Source organism: Oryctolagus cuniculus, chromosome X (genome assembly GCF_051225735.1).
Source record: "Oryctolagus cuniculus isolate XC-2025 breed Fujian yellow rabbit chromosome X, ASM5122573v1, whole genome shotgun sequence".
NCBI lineage: Eukaryota > Metazoa > Chordata > Mammalia > Lagomorpha > Leporidae > Oryctolagus > Oryctolagus cuniculus.
In genome coordinates, this window is record NC_142888.1 from 101,128,014 (window position 1) to 101,151,483 (window position 23,470).

Sequence of the window (23,470 nt, forward strand, 5' to 3'; positions counted from 1 at the left end):
CTAGCTGTTCTGCTTCCTATCTAGTCCCCTACTAATGTGCCTGGGAAATCAGGAGAAGATGGTCAAAGTACTTGGGCCCATGCCACCCCTGTACGAGATCTAGATGGACTTCCAGACTCCTGGCTGCAGCCTGCTCTAGCCCTGGCCATTTGGGGAGTGAACCAGTGAATGGATCTCTGCCTCTATGTCTCTGCCTCTCCTCCCTCCACCATCACTCTTTCAAATAAATCGTTTAAAAAGTGTTTTTAGAAAAATGTAATCAAGTTTTGTTGTAAAAATTTTTAATTCATGCATAGTTTTTTCATAATATACATTTTCCATGAACTTGTTAAAGATCTCATATATAATGAACACCCACAAATCAATAGAAGAAATGCAAATGATTCAATAGAAAAATAGGCAAAATATATAGAGACCCTTTACGAGGTAAAATCAGAACTTAAAGACACTGAAAACATATAAAAATATGTGCACAAAAAAACAGAGCCACAATAAAATACCATTATATATGTATCATACTGACAAAAATATTTAAAGTCTGACAATATCAAATGTTAGCAACAGTGTGCAACAATGTCAATTCTCATACATGGCTGGTAGGAGTGTATATTGCAAAAGTCTGGCAATATCTATTAGAGCTGAAGTACAGTATAAAATCCAGTGAATCTATAAGTAGATACCCTACAAAAAAGACAAGCTTGTATACACCAAGACAGTTATGTATGAATGTTTCTATTGGCACTGCTAATGTTTCAAAAACTAGCAACAATAATAGTACAGTGATGCAACAGAGTATCTTGCAGCTATGAAAATGAATGAACTGCAAATACAAAACCACATGGGTGGATGGATCCTTAAGACAAAAAATCTCGGCAAAAGCAGCTCGATACAATAGAATACATACTCCAGCATTTGAAGTACAATAACAAACTTAAGCTAATTGGTTAGTAAAACCATAAGGAACAGTAAGGAAGAGATAAACCATAAATGTCAAGGTAATAGTTACCAGGGCCAGCACTGTGGCATAGTGGGATAAGCCTCTGCCTGTAGCACCAGCATCCCATATGGGCACCGGTTCTAGTCCCAGATGCTCCTCTTCCAATCCAGCTCTCTGCTATGGCCTGGGAAAGCAGATGATGGCCCAAGTGTTTGGGCCCCTGTACCAGTGTGGGAGACCCGGAAGAAGCTCCTGGCACCTGACTTTGGATTGGCCCAGCTTTAGCCGTTGTAAGCCATTTGGGGAGTTAACCAGCAGATGGAAGACCTCTCTCTCTCTCTCTGTCTCTCCCTCTGTCTATAACTCTACCTCTCAAGTAAATAAATAAATCTTAAAAAAAAAAAAATAGATAGATAATGGTTACCACAGAGGAGGCAGAAAGGGTTTGATCAAGAAAATTATGTTGGGCTGGCGATGTGATGTAGTGGGTAAAGCCACCACCTGCAGTGCTGGCATCCCACATGGGCACCAGTTCAAGTCCCAGCTGCTCCAATTCCAATCCAGCTCTCTGCTATGGCCTAGGAAAGCAGTAGAAAACGGCCCAAGTCCTTGGGCCCCTGCACTCACATGGGAGACCTGGAAGAAGCTCCTGGCTCCTGGCTTCAGATCAGCCCAGCTCTGGCCATCACGGCCATTTGGGGAATGAAGCAATGGATGGAAGACCTTTCTCTCTCACTCTGCCTCTGCCTCTCTGTGATTCTGCCTTTCAAATAAACCCTCTGTAACTCTTTCAAATAAAAAAATAAATCTTTAAAAAAAAAGATTATCTTGTCTTGTACTGAGTGTAAGTTAGGTGGTTGTGCATTTTACAATGATTCTTTAAGTTCTACATTTGGGTTTTGTGCATTTTACTGTATTTTTGTTAAATTTCACACTTTAGAAAAAGAAATATTATTACAAGTTGAAAAAGGCTTTAAAGACAATAAAGACAACCAATGAATGCATATACAATGGTTTCTTTTTATATCCAGCTATCTTTTTCCTAGTCAATGAAATAAGACATTTTAAGATTTACAGAAGCTGCTTATATACTACATCTAAGGCTAAATATAACACCACATTACCATCATCCCATAGAGATTGTCCACTTCGCAGATTACCCATGCCTATGCAGCTCACCTCTTTTGATTATTGCAATACTTCATCAGGATGAGAATAAGGTTGTCAACGATTAATAAACATTTGCCAGTCAACTTGTAGGTTTCACAAAAAAATTTTTTTAAGTTTACTTTATTTATTTGAAAGGTAGAGTTAGAGAGAGAGAGAGAGAGAGAGAGAGAGAGAGATTGACTTTTCACCCACTAGTACTCTCCCCAGATGGCAGCAATGGCCAGGGCTGGGCCAGGTACAGGGCCCAAGCACTTGGGCCATCTTCTGCTGCTTTCCCACGTGCGTTACCAAGTAGCTAGATCAGAAACCAAGCAGCTGGGACTCAAACTGGTACCCATATGGAATACCAGCATCTCAGGAGGCAGCTTTACCTATTGCACCACAATGTCAGCCACACAAAATTATTTTCAAAAAGCAATAAAAATGCCAAAACAATTATTAAATCAAATCTCATTTAGTTATAAGTTTTTAACCACCTCCCTCCAGAAAAAAAAATCTTTAGAGTGTTCCTTACAAATGATAGAATAAACTGGTTTATGTCCAATCCCAAATATTATCAACTACTTCCCTAGAGAGCCAGACAGGCCTTCCAATGGGTTGAGAATATTGGTTAAGTTTCTAATTTAACAAAAACATGTTAAACTTACCACAAGCTTATCTGGAATATAAAATAAATATGCCTTTCGATAAGCAATAGAGATAATACTTGGGAACTGGCATTCTAGCCCAGTGGGTAAAGCCACCAATTGTGACATCAGCATCCTATATGGGCACCAGTTCAAGTCTTGCTGCTCCACTTCCAATCCAGCTCCCTGCTAATAGCCTGGGAAAGCAGCAGAGGATGGTCCAAGTGCTTGGGCCTCTGCCACCCACGTGAGAAACCCGGAAGAAGCTCCTGGCTTCTGCCTGGCACAGCCCCGATGTTGTAACCATTTGAGGAGTAAACCAGTGGGTGTAATTCTGCCTTTCAAATAAATAAAATAAATCGTTTTTAAAAAATATAACCTAAAAATGCCTATCATATAGCTCTTTGTTGGATATACATGTAAGAAAGCATATCACTAGTGCTTCGATATTTATTCTGAAGTATTAAAACAATTCCCACTTGTGGTTCTCACTGCCCCTATAGATTCAATTCCCTTTAAATTGTAATACCATGAAGCATCCTGTTTTTGACAAAATTAATTTAAGAGAATCAAGTAATTCAGTTTTCCCTTTGTGTTCAGGATATTAAAATGTAAGATCAAATATCCTTTTTACAGAAAAAAGGAAAAGATTTTTAAATTCCTTCTTGTAGCAAATGCATGTGCTTCCTCACATTTTCATTAGCTTCGTTTTCTACTTGTTTTAAAACTCTTAGTTCCTGTGCCTTTTGTGATAATCCCTCCCCAATGGTTGAGAAGGGAAGGTTTGTCAGTGGTCCAACTCCTACTTAATGGTACAGTCATCATTCCATAGTTTTAATAACTGAAATATAATTCTATACTGTCAATCACTAGGCCAAAAACATATTCATTAGCATGCAGATGATAATCTTATAATGAACTATTAATTAGCATCTCAAAGATTTGCTCAGATTGTGTATTGAATCACTAATGGGTTATGGCAATAATGCAACTCATCTGCGTAACAGAGAATTGTATATCCCTAGTATAAAACAGGTATTCCTTCATTATAGCAGAAAACAAAAAACAAACAGTAAGAATTTTCCCCCAGAGGTAGGCACTGTGGCACACTGTTAAGCTACCTTAAGAGTCCCTGGTTTGAGTCCCAGCTACTACTCTGCTTCCTATCTAGCTTCCTGTTATTGCACACCCTGGAAGGAAGCAGATGATGGTTTAGGTAGTTACATCCCTGTCACACACCTACATGAGACCCAGATGGAGTTTTGGGCTCCTGACTTTGGCCTGGCCTGGCCTGGCCCCAACTGTTGCAGGCATTTGGAAAGTAAACCAGTGGATGGAAGATCGGGGGGGGGGGGGGGGCGCAGGGGAGAGGGCACTTACTTACTCTGCCTTTCAAATAAAGAAAAATAAATAAAACTTTAAAAATAGAATTTTTCCCCGGGGCCAGCACAGTGGCACAGCAGGTAAGGCCGTCACTTGCAGTGCCAGCATCCCATATGGAGTCCCTGCTGCTCCACTTCTGATCTAGCTCTCCGTTATGACCTGGGAAAGCAGCGGAAGATGGCCCAAGTCTTTGGGCCCCTGCACCTACATGGGAGACCCAGAAGAAGCTCCTGGCTCCTGGCTGTTAGAGCCATCTGGGGAGTGAACCAGCGGATGGAAGATCGATTCTCTCCCTCTCCCTCTCCCTCTCTCCCTCCCTCCCTCCATCTGTAACTCTGCCTTCCAAGTAAATAAATAAATCTTAAAAAAAAAAATCTTTCCCTAGTAACTACTGCAGATTTATCTGTACTCTTCTCCCTAAGTAATCTTCTAATAAAAGACCATCGAGTATCCAATGTCCTTAAAGAATGAATTTGTGTCTGAATGCTGCATTTGTCTTACTACATATCTGTTAAACAATTTTACAAACACTAACCTAAATTACAGGGAAGGAACAAACAAAACTATCTTTAACAGTTGCCTATTTTAATATGGCTTTAAGGGGTCAGTGCTGTGGCGTAGCAGGTAAAGCTGCCACCTGCAGCGCCAGCAACCCATATGGATGCCAGTTCAAGTACCAGCTGCCCCACTTCTGATCCAGCTCTCTGCTTTGGCCTGGGAAAGCAGCAGAGGCTAGCCCAAGTGCTTGGGCCCCTGTGCCCACATGGGAGACCCACAAGAAGCTCCTAGCTCCTGGCTTCAGATTAGCCCAGCTCCAGCCATTGCAGCCATCTGGAGGGTGAACCAGGGGATGGAAAATCTCTCTCCGCCTCTGCCTCTCCACAACTCTGCCTTTCAAATAAATAAATCTTTAAAATAATATGGCTTTAAAATAATCAAATTCTATGTCTCCACCCAACTTCAGATTATTATTTTAGTCCCTTAATTAATAACCTCCAAATATTTGAATTTACCATTTGTTCCACTTTTAAAACAATTTAGGAGACAAGCATTTAATGTAATGGTTAAGAAGCCATTTAGGACATGTGCATTCCATATCCAAGTGCTGAGTTAAGGTCCCAGCTCAGCTCAAACTCTAATATGCCCCTAGGATATAGATGTCTCAAGTACCTGGTTCTCTGCCACCCACATGGGAGAACTAGGTTGAGTTCCTGCCTCCTGGCTTCAGCTTGGCCAAGCCCCAGTTGTTGAAAACATTTGACAAAGGCAGATGGGTAACTGGTCTCTCAAGTAATTAAAAAAAAATTAGCATCACTGTGGACATGCTCTCAGGTCCCTGAGAACAAGAATAGAATTTACTTTCAGCTAAAGATTCAGGAAAAACTGAATAAAATGTCTCAACTTCTTCCAAGGATTATGAAATATTTTGTGAATACTTATTAACACAAATATTTAGCTTTCACCTTATTTGCTCACATTTTCCAGTACAAAGAAAACAGCACAATCCTGAACTATCTGATTATGCTGACATCTCAACGTTTGCTTCATACATAAAAGGCAACCATGCTTCACTTAATTCTTTAAAACGAGGCACAAAAACCATTAAATTCAATTAAGTAAAGTGCTACCTCTATTATCAGTGTTAGAAAAGAGATATAACCAACAAAAATGAATACTGGGATAAAATAGTTTTATCTTGTGGAAACAAGCATTCATGAGGTAGGAAACAGGAAATGTTTTTAAAAAAAGACAACAGAAGTTCCTGCACTTACAGTAGAAAAAAGCACAAGTATATTAATAGCACTCACTTTACCTCAACATCTAAGTGTTACAGAATATTTTTTAACAAAGAAAGCAGTATCCTAGATAATCTCCTGATACTGCTTCAACATTTTCTGAAGAATGAAGGAAAACAAACCAAAACATATACTTAACTCATGAATACAGGTTAAAATGAGAAACCAAATGCCAAATGGGAACTAAGACATGAAAGAAATGCTTCAGATAAAGCTTTGACTGATTTGCAGCAATTTGGAAGGGGGAGGCACCAAGACTAAAATTCTCCTCTTAGTTCCCTCAGAAAAATTCAGGTCAGACAACATTTACTGAATGCCCAAATGTACTTAAATTCCAGAATGTCTAGAATCATGTGGCATAAGCAGAAGAAAAAGAATTGTAACCAAAACAGTTGGCAATGACATTTATTATAACTATCAATAATTAATGAAGACCAAAGCAAAGTTTCTAATTGGGATATGTAAGTTTTTTAAATGAAAAGAAAGTTCTCAAATAGAAATAGATGATATTTGACAAATCTATTTCAAAATTAGAACAAGTAGTGACATGAGGCTAACACCTTCAGATTAAGAGCTTGGGATATAAATCCTCCATTAAGGTTGCCTGTGACAAAGAAATGCTGAGCTCACTGTGCTAATGATTTCTACTAAAAACATAATTCTCTGAACTACCAGTACATACAAGTTTATTAGCTTAGTCATGGCAAGTCCTATGCTGACATGGATCTATCAAGAAGCTAAAACTCTAATTCCAAACTTAAAGTGGTTAAATCTGTATCCTGTATATGTGCAGAATTTGAGTTTGCATTTAGAAGTGAAACCTGTTCAGAGTAGGTCTGAGTATTACTGGAAAGGACACTTAATAAATAATTACATTTTGGTAGTGCTCCCTGCTACTTCTTGGAAAAGATCATTTTAAAAGGTCTATAGAGACAGACATTTGCATCCCATATGGAAGTGTCTGGGTTAGTCTTTGCTCCCAATTTCAGTGCATCATGGAAGGCAGCAGGTGATGGCTCAAGTAGTTGGGTTTCTGCCACCCACACAAGAGACACACACTGGGTTCCCAATCCCTGCTTCAGCCTCAGCTGTAGCAGGCACTTAGGGAGTGAACCAGCAGATGGGAGCTCTCTCTTTCTGACTCTGTTTCTCAAGTAAAAAAAAAAAATTTAAGTTCTATAATTTATCATTAAAAACATGATCGGTATCTCTGGAAACACAATAAGGTAGCTAAGTATGTGATGGATCATTCAGACAGGAAAAATACAGTTTCACTTTTCAGCTTAATTATCTGACAAAACTTATTCTTCAAAGCCAAGACCCTCCATCCAATACACAGTTGCTTTTCATGTGGCAAAATTAAAGTTACAAACTGCCCCATATCACCTGTTTGTTTTTAACACAGTTATGCTCAAGTCCACTATAACACCCAGAATAGACTTATGCTGTTAAGAGACAGAAATGAACAACCTCATAGAATATATCATACATTTTTTAAAAGATAATTTTTAATCATGTTAAAGCTTATCTGAAAATTTATCACCTTAAAGAGGAAAAATCTGCCCAATATATAATTTTCGATATTAATAAGTCTAAAAGCCAAATCTATAAATGAGTCCACTAATAATTTAATGGGACACTACTTTTGCTTTAATGTTTTGAGTTTCTCTTTCATATTTAAGAGGTTCTATTTTCAGGCAAAGGAAATGATTATTTCCAATATAACACCATTTGTCCTAACAAAATGAAAATGTTAATATGCATCTTTAACAAGATACAAAAATTCCCATGTTAAGCTTTATATAATTAAGCTTTCATGAAGGAAAAAGGTTAAATAAATGAAAACTAAGTACTGGATATTTATGTGTCTGGCTACTTGGAATGTTATGTCACATAATAACTTTAAATTATCTTCATGTAACAAAATACAATCATAAAACTGGCTACACATCTATCACATAAACCATATTCCACAAGCCTTGTAATAACTTCCTACACATTAAGTCCTTAAAAGCAGCTCTTCAAACATAGAAACTACAAGTATTATGGGTAGCATGGATCAGGCAAATACATTTAAAATGATCCCAAAATTCCATTTGAACTAGGTATGTCAACCCCTACATAACTTGTTTTTTTCTCCAACCACCGCCAGTTAGAAGCCAAGCAGAATTTCACCTCCTATCCATATATCATTCATTCTAAGGCAGAAGCAATTATAATAAAACTGTCAAAAACTGAAGCTGGAATAAGGAAGCTGAGCAACCTACAAAGATGACAGCCCTGGAATAAAAGAGTTGGCTTTAAAAGCGAACAACAGTCTTGTCTGGGTTTGGGGGTTACCCTAATACAAATGAAGATGACGGTTTGGTAACTTTCCATCCCACCTTCCTTGCACATGAGGGACTTGACAGCTACAGCTGCTTGCTAACCAGCACATACAAGGATTTGGAAAATGTTTTCTAACAGTTAGCAAGAAATGTTTATCAAAAAAAATTCTCTGGTCAGTTAACAAACCAATAAGCACTATAAGCATAAGCTGGGGTGGGGGCTGAGCCAAAAGGAATGAAACATAGTTCCTATCCTCCAACAGCCTCACAATTCATTAGAGTACAAGACTAAATACACATGCAGGAGTCAGACACCAATTAATTGCTAACCTGAGTAGTGCAGCCTTTAAGTGCGAGAGCTGTCCTGAGAAGTTTAAATATCTTAAAGATTGAAATAATATTACTTTTAATAGCTATCACTTTGGGCACTTACTATAAGCCAAGTGCTTTACAGGCATTATGTAGCCTTCACAACAATCCTTAGAGCACTTATTATTCCCAATTTACTCAAGGGGAAACAGTAAAAGTGGTTAAGGAACTTACCCAAGGTCACTCAGCTAGTTAAGTGGCTAAGACAGCCGCTTATGATTCAGGCAATCCAATTCTAGAGCTCACAGTTAAGATATAAAGTAGTGCGGTGGGAGGGAATAGGTGATATAGGCTGGCAACACTAGCACATCAGACAACACATTCCCAGCTTTTCTTTTCGTTCCAAGTAACAAACTTGCAAAGATTTGTATCTTTTGCGCTAGCAATAGTACACTTGCCACACAGAGGGATGGGGGAAGGGGGACACAACGATGACAAAACGGTTAACAGGAGGTGATCTTATACAGAGCTGAGCTTCTAAAACGATTCAGGGAAAGAAATTAGAACTAAGTTATCTTTTACATCTGCGATTTGTGCTGCTGCTTAATTTTTTTTCCAAGGGGGATGGGGAAGCGCTGAAATTTTGGGCGAGGAAGCCGCAAGTATGCCAAATTACTGTTTTCTATTACGGAGGGAGGGGGGGCGGGAATAAGTTTTATCATTAAAGGAAACGTAGTATCCTTGGTACTTGGAGAGCTTGAAGAGCTGCCAGAATTAGTTACAGTCCCAGGACAAAGTGGGGTATAAGAAACATGTAATGACTAAAGTTGAGTCCAAACCGAAATAGCTCTAAGGTGAAAAGACGGAGCAAAGAAATGCCAGCAGTCTTCAGGGAAAGCGGCAATCTCTGTCACTTCCCCACGGCCCGCGGCGCCGCGCAAGGCCGGGACAGTCCGAGAGGTGCCAAGCCGGGCTCTTCGCGATGCCCCAGGCTTCTAGGCGGCGGGCGGAGAGGAGAGGAGGGGAGGGAGTCCGGGACGGTTCGCCCTCCTCGGACTTCGGGCAGGCTTCAAACTGCGGAGTCGAACGGGTGCAGAGTGAAGAAATGGGACAGAGAGAGATGCAAAGTCCGAATCACCCCCAGTGCAGACCCATAAAGAGAAAGGAGCCAAGTGAGCTCAAACGAAGAGGGGGACAAAAAAAAAAAGAGAGAGAGAGAGAGAGAGAGACCGAGCAGAAGCGCGGGGACCGGCAGGGGCGAAACAGGAGTACTGCTAAGAGGGTAAAGGAAGCCGGGCTAACACAGGCAGCAGGATTTCGGAGAGGCCGGGGAAGGAAGGAGGTCAGCGGTGGTTTAACAGCACCTCACCTCCCTGAGTTCTAAACTCCCAGCCAACCATCCACGCCCGCCACCCCGGTGGGGGAGGGGGTACTCCCCCCCCCCCGCCAAAAAACCTCCCACCACACCTGAGGGTGCTGCCGACACCCTGACCCGGCCGGGCTGTGAGGCTGCCTCCAGCCCGAACACTCACAATTCGCCTCTCCCTGATTTCTCCCAGTTCTTTATCCACTCTGCGGGAAGCACCACACTTGCCGCCGCCATCTTCCCCTCGCTAGTAACAGAAGCCCGGATGTGTAGCACGCGAACGAGAGGTCAAAGGGGAGCACCGCCCACGAGGAATGCCGGGAGCTCCGAGTTCGATTTTCGATTTCCCGCCCCACCCTGCGGAAGCCCTAGGCCGGGACACCAACTAGGTAGGAGACAACCGTGGGCGCTTTCCCCAAGTGGCTGCCCTGGCGGCGCCCTCCCCATTCCTCGCCGTGCTTCCCTTTGGAAAACAGGAAAACGCCATAGCGAGGCCTTCTCCTAGCTCGCATCTTCTTTCCTAATTCCCACCCCAGACCACTAATTCAAGCATGTACTTTACAATTTTTCAATTTGGACTAAACACTGGAGGTAGAGAAACAATAATCCATGATGCCTACCTTCAATGAACTCACAGTCTGTATGCAGGCAAGGCAGAAATATTAAGCAGCTAAGTTGCTTACATACAGCTAAGTTTCTAACATACAGCAAATCAAAAGGAGAGGGAGCAGCCACTTAATACATACCAAGCATTGTGCTAATAGAAAAGATAGTCTAGCCCTGTGTGGATCCCTAAATCCTAACACTACTGTGTTTGCAAGTTATCATTCTTAGCTTGGCCTAAACTAGGGAGCGCAAGTAGGAGAAACAAAATGTTTACTTTGGGGCCAGTGTTGTGGCTTAGTGAGTTAAGCCTTGGCCTGCAACCCAATGGATGCCCCAATAAATCTGCGCTGCTCCACTTCCAATCCAGCTCCCTGCTAATGCACCTGAGAAGGCAGCAGAAGGCCTGCCACCCACGTGGGAGACTTGGGAGACCCGGATAGAGTTCAGGGATCCTGATTTCTGCTGGAGCTTTCTGTCTCTCGGTCTCTCCCTTTCTCAGTGTAACTCCGTCTTTCAAATAAGTAAATTTTTTTTAAAAAGTATTAGCTTGCACTCTTCAAAATCATCAAGGTCATGGAAGACTGAATAATACCTCCAGATTAATGATGACATGAGACATAACTATTTACCAGCCAGAAAATTTTTTTCTTTTTCTATAAAGAGCATTATTGGGATAATTAACCAAAATTCCATGTCTGTAAATTAAGTAATAATATTATATCCATGTTAATTGCTTAATTAACAAGTTAATTGCTTTATTAAGAAATAAAACAATGTTTTTAAAAAGAAAGCATCTATTGAAATCTTTATTTTTTTTAAAGATTTATTTATTTATTTGAAAGAGTTACACAGAGGCGAGGCAGAGAGAGAGAGAGGTCTTCCATCCAATGGTTCACTCCCCAATTGTGCTGGTCTGAAGCCAGGAGCCAGGAGCTTCTTCCTAGTCTCCCACACGGGTGTGGGGGCCCAAGGACTTGGGCCATCTTCTACTGCTTTCCCAGGCCATAGTAGAGAGCTGGACCAGAAGTGGAGAAGCCGGGATTCGAACCAACACCCATATGCGATGCTGGCACTTCCGGCCAGGGCTTTAACCCACTATTGAAGTCTTTAGAGATAATGTAGCATTACTTTGCAACTTACTCTAAAGTGTTTCAGAAGCAGTTGACATGTAACAAAGCCATTAAGACACTACTTGGAACCCGAGCTATGGCATAGAAGGCTAAGACTCCACCAGCAGTGCCAGCATCCCATATGGGTGCCGGTTCAAGTCCTGGCTGCTCCACTTCTGATCCAGATCCCTGCTAATGGGCCTGGAAAAGCACAGGAGGATGGCCCAAGTCCTTGGTCCCCTGTACCCAAGTGGGTGACCTGGGTGAAGCTCCTGGCTCCTGGCTTTGGCCTGGACCAGCCCTGGCCATTGTGGCCATTTGGGGGAGTGAACCAGTGGATGGAAGATTCATTCTCTCTCTCTCTCTCTCTCTGTAATTTTGAAATCATCTTTACTGTAATACAAGTACTGTATTACTATACACTTCTCTGTAGAATCTACAGGAAGAATTCTTAACCTTGGACTCTTATCTGCATTTGGATCAGAAAATTCTTTGCCGGGAAGAGGGATTTGGGTGGAGTCCTCTGCACTGTAGCATGTTTAGCAATATCTCTAGCAAGGACCCACTAGATGTCAGTAGCACATACATACACCAGTTGTTACAATCAACAATGTGTCCAGATACTTTGAATGTCTCCTGGGTGGTAAGATCACCTCCTGTGAGAGACACTGAGTTACTGTATTCTCTTGTATTATGGCTTGCCTTATCATGAAACACAGTGATTTCTCCTCCCAAACACTAACTTGTATGCAGTGTGTATGCTACTCAGTATACCTCTAATGTGCAATGACCTGAGTGCAACAATGTTGCCCTCTGAGACCTTGGTTTTCCCTTCTCACAGAGCCTGCAGAACTATTTTTACATGTTATGATGATTCCTTTAGGAATTACTCGGAGCTAATTGGCTTTTTGCTCTGCAAGACTGCAAAGCTATCATATCTTTTGCATCCTTGTTGTTGGCTTGTCTGTTCTTTGCTATCAGCGTCTGGTATTGTTTCGGCAGCTGGGAGCATTGTTCCCTAGTGATCTCACTGGCTCATGAGTACCAGTGTGCTAGTCAGGGACTGAGGACTGTGGTAAAGGCTAGAGATTGGGTAGTTTCAATGCTGGCAATCTGCTACATAGAATAATCAGTTGATTTGGGGTCATTGTAAGGTCAAGCAGTCTTATTACACACCATCTCAGTGAAAACAGATAATGGGACCAAGAAAGAAGCACATAAAAGCAAATCAAGACAAAATCATAAAAACCAAAGAATTAATTGAAAGAAAGCAAAAGCTTTCTTTTAATTTTCTTTTAAATTTCTTTTAATTAGAAACAAAGCAAAAGCTTTTCTAAGATCCAAAATGAAGGTGAGCTCTTTGAGCTACTTAATAACATGCATATTATGCTAAGGTTGTTTTTATGTCAAACTAATCTAATGGGCTCCATCCTGCTCAGACTGCCCCTTTGGTGAGGAAAAAGCACTTTTCATGATCTGTGTCAGGTCTCCCAATTGAAACCGGAAATCCAAAAGGAGGCGAAGTAGGGAAGAGGGGGTCAGCAATGAGGTTGGTCCAGACCGCTATGAGGGACAGATTTTTTAAGGTCACAGGGTAGAGGTGACCAGAGTTTGGTAACCAGGATGTGTTAGCACTACCTGTTTGGTAGGAATAAACAGTGCCCAGATTAGATAGACTTGTTATCAGACTGGCACTGTGGCGAAGCTGGTAAAGCCACCATCTGTGGTGCTGGCCTCCCATGTGAGCACTTGTTTGAGTTCCAGCTGCCACTTCCAATCCAGCTCTCTGCTTATGGCCTGGGAAAGCAGTACAAGATGGCCCAAGTATCTGGGCCCCTGCACCCACTTGTGAGACCTGGAAGAAGCTCCTGGCTCCTGGCTTCAGCGTGGCCCAGCCCTGGGAAGATCCCTGTCTCTCTGTCTCTTCCTTTCTTGCTGAAACTCTGACTTTCAAAATAAGTAAATAAACCTTAAAAGACTCATCTCCTCTCAGTTTTTCATTGCTGTTCTCTTTTCCGTTGCCTTTGCCTCTTCAAACCCAAGAAATCAGGCTCTAGAACAGGGTTTGAACTTGGCTTTCACCACTTAGCTGCATGACCTTGGACAAGTTAATTTATTTCTCTATGCTTTTATTTCTTCCTTTATCAAATGAGGATGATAGTATCTGTTGGGCTTGGAGGGGAACAGGTGATTCACATTCTTCTTCCTTGTCCAAATTTTACAACAAGAAGAAAGGGTTAAGGAGAGAATGTGGTTAAACCTGCAAGTAATGAATTGGGCCTCCTAATACTAAACACTAGCAAGAGACTGGCCCTCCTTCCCCACCCAGTGACGTGCAGCACTGGACTGGAGCAAAACAGCTACTCCTGTCCCAAGATAAAGCAGAGATGTACAGGCTGGCTACACATGCCCAGTTTCTCCTTCCAAAAGGACCCATCAAGTCAGTCACATCTGAAGGAGAGGAGTTGGAAGAAGGGTGGAGAAATTAAGGAGGCCATGGAGCAGGACTCTTCACCCCTATCAAAAGGATGCAACAGCATTTGGGCTGTGTTTTCTCCCCTTAACTATATCTCATTGGGGGTGTGGTTTTGAGACCAAAATGAGATAACATGAGGTAACACATGCTTAGAACAGTCTCCAGCACATAAGTAAAAGCTCAACAAATATTAGTTATTACTATTATTACTCACATGGGCCCTAACCATAGCACTGCCATCTGGCAGGATGCTGGGCAGCGCTATAAAGATGGGCTGTGATTGAAAATGGGCTCTATGATGACTGGTGCATAGGGAGATTACTGATGCCATAAACAGGAGTGTCAATTTGTAAAGTCAACAACAGGAGTCACGGTGCACTTACTCCTCATGTAGGATCTCTGTCCTTAATGTGCTGTACATTGAGGCTTAATGCTATAACGAGTACTCAAACAGTATATTTCACTTTGTGTTTCTATGGGGGTGCAAACTGTTGAAATCTTTACTTAATGTATACTAAACTGATCTTCTGTAAAAAAAAAAAAAAAGAAATTATCAATTCCCAACTTGACTCTCACTGGGATTAAACATGACAATAGGTCTGATCTGATTTCATCATCATTTAAAAAAATCATCTATTATTTTTCACTTTATGTTTCTGTGTGGGAGCAAACTGTTGAAATCCTTACTTAATGTATACTAAGCTGATCTTCTGTATATTAAGATAATCGAAAATGAATCTTGATGTGAATGGAAGGGGAGAGGGAGTGGGAAAGGGGAGGGTTGTGGGTGGGAGGGACGGTATGGGGGGGAAGCCATTGTAATCCATAAGTCGTACTTTGGAAATTTATATTCATTAAATAAAAGTTAAAAAATAAATAAATAAATAAATGAGAGGTAAAAAAAAAAAGAAAGAAAGAAAATGGGCTCTATGTATGTGTTCTGTGCAGAAATTACTGGTTTATGTCCAGAGCTTTGCTCCTCATATGCGTGGGGACTGTCCTACAGTATTCTGAACTTTGTTATATGCATAGGCCCTATCTTAGGTCAGGTTTCCCAATGCAGACCCTGAGGTGAAGATTTTAGCATGTGTGATTCATTAAGGAACTACTCCCAGGAAAATCAGGGAAGGCAGTCAGGAAAGCAGGACAGGGGAGAGGATGAGGCCAAGCAAGGGTGCAAAATGAAGTACCAGCCTTTGCATGATCCCAGAGGGAGATCTGGAACACAGGTTATTCAGAATTTGCCCAGCTTAAGGCAAGGGAGCTGGACATTCATATTGCCAAGTGGGTCAGTGGCTAGAGATCATAAACTCCTAGGCACATCCAGCACTCCACACACTTACAGCAAGAAGTAGCTATGGTAATTGTGGTAGCCTAGTAGCAGTCTGCTGAAGAAGGTGCTCACGGTGGTGCCAGACTTTTAAAATCAAACAACACAAAGTAGTAGGTAGGCCTGTGGAACTGGTAAGAAGGGCTCAAGGGATCTGACCTGGCCCTATGCTAATGGGCTCGAGAGTAGTGTGGATAGGTTCTGTGATTGGCTTGGAACCTGTCTCTCCAGGTGCTGAGCATTTCTATAGACTGTATTCTATGTGGGACTGTCTCCTGGAATGCTGAGCATTGGTAATGTATTTTGTTAACTAAAGTCATAATTGTGTTAAATATGCATACTAAAATAGCTAGGATAACCATGACAAAAATAAAAGCATATTGCATATCTTTCCAAACAGCAGAGAGGAAAATAATTGAAAGAGAAAGATGGGGGAATAATCAATTCACAGAAGGCAATAAAACAGGCAACAATTTTGGGAAAGAAGGACAAAAGAATAGAGGAAGCTAGTAGATTTGAAACTGAATATATCAGTAATTTCATAAAATGTGAATGAACTAAAAGCTCCAGTTAAAAAGTTAAGATAAGTAGTCTGGTGGTTTTCTTTGTTTATTTGTTTTTGTGGTTTTTTTTAGCAGTCTGGTTTTAAAGATGCCTAGCTGCCTTTCTTTCCTTCCTTCTTTCCTTCTTTTGTGTAGTGGAAGTCTTGGGAATTTTATTAACTCAATCTTTTTAAAGATTTTATTAAAAGAGAGAGAGAGAGAGATCTTCCATCCATAGGTTCACTCTCCAAATGCCTGAAAAGCCTGGGATTGGCCAGGTGGAAGCCAGGATCCCAGAACTCCTGTGAGTCTCCCACATGGATGGCAGGGGCCCACATACTTGAGCCATCATCTGTTGCCTTGCAGAGTGCATATTAGCCCCAAGCAGCAATTTAGGCACTGTACCAAACGCCTGGTCCTAGTCTAGCTATTTTTGAGAGACACACTTAAAACACATGGAAACAGAGGTAGGCATTAGGCCTAGCAGTTAAGCTGCCAGTTAGGATAGACTCATCCCACATCAGAGTATCTGAATTCAATGCCTAGCTCTAGCTGCTGATTCCATCTTCCTGTTAGTGCAAACCCTGGAAGGTAGTGGTCATGATTCAGGTGGTTGGTCCCTTCCACCCACAGGGGAGACCTGGATTTCATCTGCCTCCAGTCGTGGCCCATATCCACCCATTGCAGACATATGAGAAGTAAACTAGCACATGGAATCTCTCAGTTTTTCTGTCTGTGTGTGTGTGTGTGTGTGTCTCAAAAAATTTTTAAAAATAAAACAATATGGAAAACACCAGTCAAAAAATGTACCAAATCAACAAAAATTAAACTGTTGTATCTAGATTGATATTACATAAAATGGACTTTAAGGAAAAATAATTACTAGATTTTAAAAGATTTACTATGTATTCATAAAAGTTCAATTGACCAGGGAAATGTGACAACTTATTGAATGTACTCAACTATAACTTCACAATAAGTGAATCAAAAAGTAACAGAACTACAAAGAGAAATAATAATAATATAAATTTAAATTAAATTAAATTTAAATTTAATAATAATAATAAAAACTTGCCACCACAGTGAGTCTTTAATTTATCTCTCTCAGAAATTGATAGTTGAGGGGCTGGCCGGCATAGTGGTGGAACAGGTTAAGCCACTGCTTACAACAGTGGCATCTTATATTGGAGCTTCCTGTTAATGCTCCTGGGAAGGCAGCAACAGATGGCCCAAGTACTTGGATGCCTGTTACCCATGTAGGAGACCTGGATGGATTTCATGGCTCTTGACTTTAGCCTGGCCCAACCCTGGCTGTTGCAGCCATTTGGGGAGTAAACCAGCAGATGGAAGATATCTCTCGCTTGCTCGCTCTCTCTCCCTACCTACCTCTCTGTCACTCTACTTTCCAAATAAATAAATAAATCTTTTTTAAGAAGAGACTTATAGATGAGGCAAACAAAATCATTGATGATGATGTAGAAAATTTGAACAAGTGAGTAAGCTTGACCTGGCAGTTATATATCAAATACTGTATATAGCAACTGAAAAATAAACATTCTTTACAAGAACACATACATGAACAGGACCACAAGTGTTCATTGATCAAAGGCACTTAGCCAAGGCGACAAGTAGGGGCCAAAATTCACCCCACGTTCCACTTGACCTGCATAATAAGGCACATTTTTGTAATCCATATGAATATGTCCAGTGGTGGCCCAGCACACTGAATATTTATGAAAATTAACTATATATAAATAAAAAAGCCAAAGTCAGCACATTCAGAGACTCAGCCTTAAGCACTTCAGGTTTTCTGATACAGTGCAGTTAAATTGGGAATTAGTAACAAAAAGATAAAGAAAATGCCCGTCCTTGGAAATTTAAAAATGTACTTTGAAATAAATCACAGATCAAAGAAAAAGTTATACTAAAAATATTTAGCACCAAACATTAATGAAAATGTTACATAGAATTAATGAAGAAACGTATAAGTTGCAACTAAAGTGATATTTAGGGAGAAAAAAAGTTTGCCCTTAAACCTTTGTATTATTAAAGAAAAATAGTTAAGTGCTTGCTTCGACAGCACATATACGAAAGAAAAATAGTTGGAAACAGTGGTCAGCAATGTGGCATAGAAGGTTAAGCCTCTGCCTGTAGTGCTGGCATCCCGTATGGGTGCTGATTCGAATCCTGGCTGCTCCACTTCCAATCCAGCTCCCTGCTAATGTGCCTGGGAAATAGCATAAGATGTCCCAAGTCCTTGGGTCTCTGCACACACATGGGAGACCCAGAAGAAGCTCCTGGCTTCAGATCAGCCCAGCTCTGGACGTTGCAAACCATTTGGGAAGTGAACCAGTGGATAGAAAACTTAACTAACTCTCTCTCTCTCTCTCTCTCTCCCTCCCTCCCTCTTCCTCTGCCTCTCTGTAACTCTGCTTTTAAATAAAATAAATAAACCTTTTTTTAAAAAGAGAGAGAGATGATTGAAAAGTGGATCATGGAAGGGAAAACAGATTTTCTAACCCTGGTTCTCCCTTTTGCCTCTCCATACCCACCCTTTGTCCATGTATCCTTTGTCCAGATGAAAAACCCATGTCCTCAAAATGAAGTGTACCAAGTCCCATCAACTACTATGTCATTTCAGGGTGATGCCAATTCACTCATACTCACACAGGAAATCTAAAATATTAGCCACCACCAGGGATTTCAGCTAAAGAGATAAAAATGAGGTACGTTAACATAGTTGCTACATTGTGGGTGAGAGGGTGGTTATGGGGGGAAAACCACTATAATCCAAAAGTTGTACTTTCGAAATTTATTTTTATTAAATAAAAGTTAAAAAAAAAAAAAACAGTTACGGGCCACACTGTGGTGCAGCGGGTTAACACCCTGGCCTGAAGCGCTGGTATTCCATATGGGCGCCGGTTCTAGTCCCGGCTGCTCCTCTTCCAAACCAGCTCTCTGCTATGGCCTGGGAAAGCAGTAGATGGCCCAAGTACTTGGGCACCTGCACCCACATGGGAGACTGGGAAGAAACTCCTGGCTCCTGGCTTCAGATTGGCACAGCTCCGGCCATTGTAGTCATTTGGGGAATGAACCAGCAGATGGAAGACCTCTCTCTCTCTCTCTCTCTCTGCCTCTCCTCTCTCTCTGTGTAACTCTGACTTTCAAATAAATAAATACATCTTTAAAAATAAAAAAACATAGTTGCTACAATCTCTGCTTCTCTAGCTATAAACAAACACTTACTTGATAAGCATAGCTTCTTTTTTCTACCACCCCTCCATATTTCCCCTCCACTCTCCTAGCATCTCCTAACAAGACAGGATATATTACCTGATAGAGTTGCCTACGTCTTTATTCCCACTGGATCTGGGTCCTTAGAATTTTACCTTGGTCGAGTTACCAGTTTTCATTGACCACTAGTATTGACCAAGAGAATGTGAAGAGGAAACCCTCTGAAGCTCCTCACTCCTAGATATAGTCCTCCTTGTCCCCATTGTGTAGCGGCAACCTCATTTGCTTTTCAGAAATATAGATGACCTTGCTTGGTAGAGTGACCCCCTTATCTGCCTATGAGTTCAACAGCGTGAGAAGTATAAAATGGCCACAGAGCATTGTCAGCTTCCAAAATATCAGAATCCTAACAGATTCTCTAATGGAAGAATTTATCCTGGGGCACTAGAACCTTCTAACCCACTGAATTCAAAATTTAGTGATGGGAACCACATATTTATTCAGTGAGAGTGTTTATTCCTACCTTTACCCCCTGAATGCTGGAATCAGGCATTCTGACTACAAGGGAGATGAAATGCTATACTGGCCTATGATTTAAAGCATATACTAGGTTCTATAAGACAGTATTCCAGACTTACTGGAGGTGTTTACCAGCTGGTACCAGCAATAAATTTAACCATTCTATCAAGCCAAATATGACCAATGCATTCCATGGAGATGAAGCCATTATCACACTTTCTTTATCCTAAAGTGAATTCCTATGTTGGAGGCAATGTTGGGTGGGAAACCATGGTGATGAATAAGCCATTCTGTGGGTCCACATGGTAGTGCTGGCAGAAGAACTGCAAGCATGGAAAGCAAATCTGTATTTAGAATATGCATGCAATTCTGTGAAGACATTTGATGCCTTCTCTCTGGAGGGGTACAGTGTAAGCAACCTCCATCAGATGACTATCTGGTCCCTCTGGCCAGTGTTGCCATACTGGTGCCTAATTGCTTGGTCTCTTTTGAAAAGTAGATAGCTCATTTAACAGTGGTGGTAGACAGACTAGTTTCACTGAGAAGTTCTTCTTGTTGAGTCCCTGTATGGGCCCTATCCCAGCTGCCATGGCCATTTTCTATGTGGGTCTTCTGAGCAAGTTCTAGGGTAACTGAGTAAAAAGACTAACATCAACAGAATAAATCATCCTATACACCTGATTACTGACAACCTCTACTATACTGAATGCCATTTGGGGCAATTATATAGAACACAAATGTCTTCCAACTCTGGCCCTTTCTGAGAAGCCCATGTATATGTGTACCTCTACCCTAGGCCTCCTTATCACCAAATTCCTATCTTGTTATTTCCACACTCTTCCCTTGTCAACCAATTTGTTGGCCTCTATCTATGAATCAGTATAGATCTGTATATTAGGCCGCTTCTTCGTCAAAAGTAGACAATCAGGTGTACTACTTGAGCTGATTTACTTATAATTCAGTCTCTTGAGGCCATCCCTTAGTGGGGCTATGGCACAACTGCCACCCACTTCTGCCAGCTGCCAGCCTACTATACTGACCCATAGTTCTGCATTTCTTGGTCTTTTAGATGGTCATGGAGCAGTCTCTTTGAAGCCATTTGTATAGGCTGATGGTGAGGCAGTGGCAATAACCATGAGGATGTGAGCCACTTCCTCATTCAGTTTACGTTTGCTTTCAGTTTTCTGGAATCTGATTTCATAAGTGAATTCTATTTAACAATGGTATGCTGCTGCACATGGCCATTTGATGACTGAATGTCTCAAATAATACCCAGTGATCAACTCATCCCGATTTTCCTGGAACTGGACTGGTTTTAAAATGAAAAACTTCCCCACTCCCAAAAAAGAAGAGAAACAAACAAGAAAAGAAAAAAAAAAAAAACAGAAAACCCTATAACCTAAGAAACTGTGAAGTTCTAAGAGTGTAGTTGGAGGAAGGCTCTGTGAAGGTGTCACGTGATAGACCCACTTCGTCTCCTTCCCCTTGGGAATTTGGGCATCTGGGCTGTGTTGAGATCTAACAATTCTTACGAGTATGGAATGAGGAGTTGTGAGGACTGGTGCTGAGGAAAGCCAGTATTCGTTGTAAGGCAAACACCTCAGTTGAAGTCACTAAAAGTGGTTTGTTTTTTTTTGTTGTTTTTTTTTGTTTGTTTGTTTGTTTGTTTTTTAATGCAGGGAAAGACTGGTACCTTAATCAAGGGATATAGGGTTACTTCCACTAGCAAGGATGATTCAGGAGGAGTTGAAGGTTAACTTTTTCTTAGCTTCATCTTTTATGCTCAGATGTTTCCATACAATAGGTTAGGATCTTATTCTTTCCCCAGGAGTGTCCTCAACTTAGTCTAAGATCCTGGCAAGGCTGAACTTTTAATTGATGCTGTACCTCCGCAGCATTTATAATCAGTCTCTGAATGTGATCTTCAGGCATATCTTCCCTGCAGCTGCAAGAGAATAAATATTCTTCATTACTGGAATTGGGGATCTTTGATTTTTTTTCCACTGTGACCTGAGTTGTGCATTCAAGGCTCTCAATTTGTCCTCTTTTCTATGTAACCTCTCTGGGGTCATCACAAACAGGTTAGTCCTAGACACATCCTTCTCAATAATCATCATCACCACAGGGACTAAGTGTTCCAGCCACTTGAGTTCCCAAAACTTTGCCCTCCAATCACATCCCATTTCAAGCCACCATGGGTAATAATTTGAGAAAATCACCATCAGTTCATGGCATACAGTACGAGTACCCCATTTCCCCCTAGCAAAGAAGTGGTCACAGATTGTATTATTTAGGAAGCAGAAGCTGAAACTGAAACTGAGTGAGGAGCGCAAGGAGTTTACTGGAAAGTAAAACCAGTGAAGGAAAAGAGGAGACAGTAGGACTGGGCAGAGGCAGGACAGGCAGGCAAGTTAAACCCAAATCTGATGTGTTAATTCCATTTGGGACAACTCACTGTCTCCTCCAAAGAGGAAGGGGGGTCCAATGCCATTAAACTTACCAAAAGTGGCTGGCTAGTGCCCCTTCAGTCACTGTTAACGATATTGGTCTCTGCTGTGGGCTTTTTTGGGCACTCAGCAGTGGCAGTAGTTAAATCCATGCTTTTGGGTCCATGCACAGTCTCCATCTCTCCTTACATAACCACTGGTTCATGTGCCCATTGCATGGGTAGTAAAGTGGCCAGGGAGTTTGGTTGGCTGACATCCACAGCTTAGCCCCTCTTATCCACTTGGCAACTTAGAATCTCCTCTACAACGATGGTCATGGGTGGATATGTATTTGAAATGCAAAAACCTGCCCACTCCCAGGGGTCCTCCACAGAGCTTTCTCAGATATCTTTTTCACTGGTATTCCAGCATTGCTCCTTCTATGCCTCCATCCAAGGTACCAGGTATTTGCCACTACCCAGGACTCACTGTATTTCTATATATCAGGCTTCATGTCTCTCCATACAAAGTGAATGACCAAGAGTCTTGCTTGCTGGAATGATTGCCCTTCAGCAGATAGAATAAAATGGCAAAGGGATGTGGCTGCACATGTCACTAAAAAGGGAACAATGACCGCAATCAGAGAAATAGGTGTTCAAAAATGATGCGTTATTGGAACACAGCCACCCTCATTCAGATACATATGCCTGTGACTGCTTGCACCACTGCAATGGCAGAGTTGTGCAGTTGCAACAGACTGAAAGGCCACAAAGCCAAGAGCACTTACTCCATGGTCCTTGGCAGGAAAAAGCTTGTTAGCCTCTTTTTCAGACAGTAAAATCCAAGAACACCTTAACATAAGCACAAGATAAGCACAGGATGTCAACATTCCCATCTTATTTAGAATGTTCTTAAGAGCACCATAAAGGAGAGAGTAAGAGAGAGAGAGTTGATATTATTCTACCTGGAAAAGACACATAGGAAGAGAGCTGGGAAAATACAAAAATGAAAGTCGATGTCAGGGGTTCTTAACCTTCACTGGGCCTCAGAATCCCTTGGAGGGCTTGTTAAAACACAGACTGTGGGGCCAGCGCTGTGGTGTAGCAAGTAAAGCTGCCGCCTGCAGCACCAGCATCTCCTATGGGCACCAGTTCGAGTCCCGGCTGCTCCACTTCCAATCCAGCTCTCTGCTATTGCCTGGAAAAGCAGTGGAAGAGGACCCAAGTCCTTGGGCCCCTGTACCCACATGGGAAGACCTGGAGGAAGCTCCTGGCTCCTTGCTTTGGATCAGCACAACTCTGGCCTTTGCGGTCA

The 23,470-nt window shown here is 41.6% G+C and overlaps 1 protein-coding gene and 1 long non-coding RNA gene across 32 annotated transcripts in view; one reads left to right on the top strand and one right to left on the bottom strand.

Moving 5' to 3' along the window:
* The window catches only part of THOC2 (THO complex subunit 2), a 117,621-nt gene extending 107,402 nt beyond the window's left edge, over positions 1 to 10,219 (bottom strand). For all 31 annotated transcript variants that reach the window (XR_016228307.1, XR_011385341.2, XR_016228306.1 and 28 more), the window contains exon 1: positions 10,081 to 10,219. Coding sequence is in view for 26 of the 31 variants with exons in the window: in XM_008273167.5 (XP_008271389.2) it covers positions 10,081 to 10,151 (71 nt within the window). In the remaining 5 variants the exon portion in view is untranslated. The remainder of the gene's footprint in view (positions 1 to 10,080) is intronic.
* Positions 10,173 to 23,470, top strand: part of LOC138847504 (uncharacterized) — a 98,645-nt gene continuing 85,347 nt past the window's right edge. The window contains exon 1 of the long non-coding RNA XR_011385342.1: positions 10,173 to 10,303. This is a non-coding gene — a long non-coding RNA (uncharacterized LOC138847504). The remainder of the gene's footprint in view (positions 10,304 to 23,470) is intronic.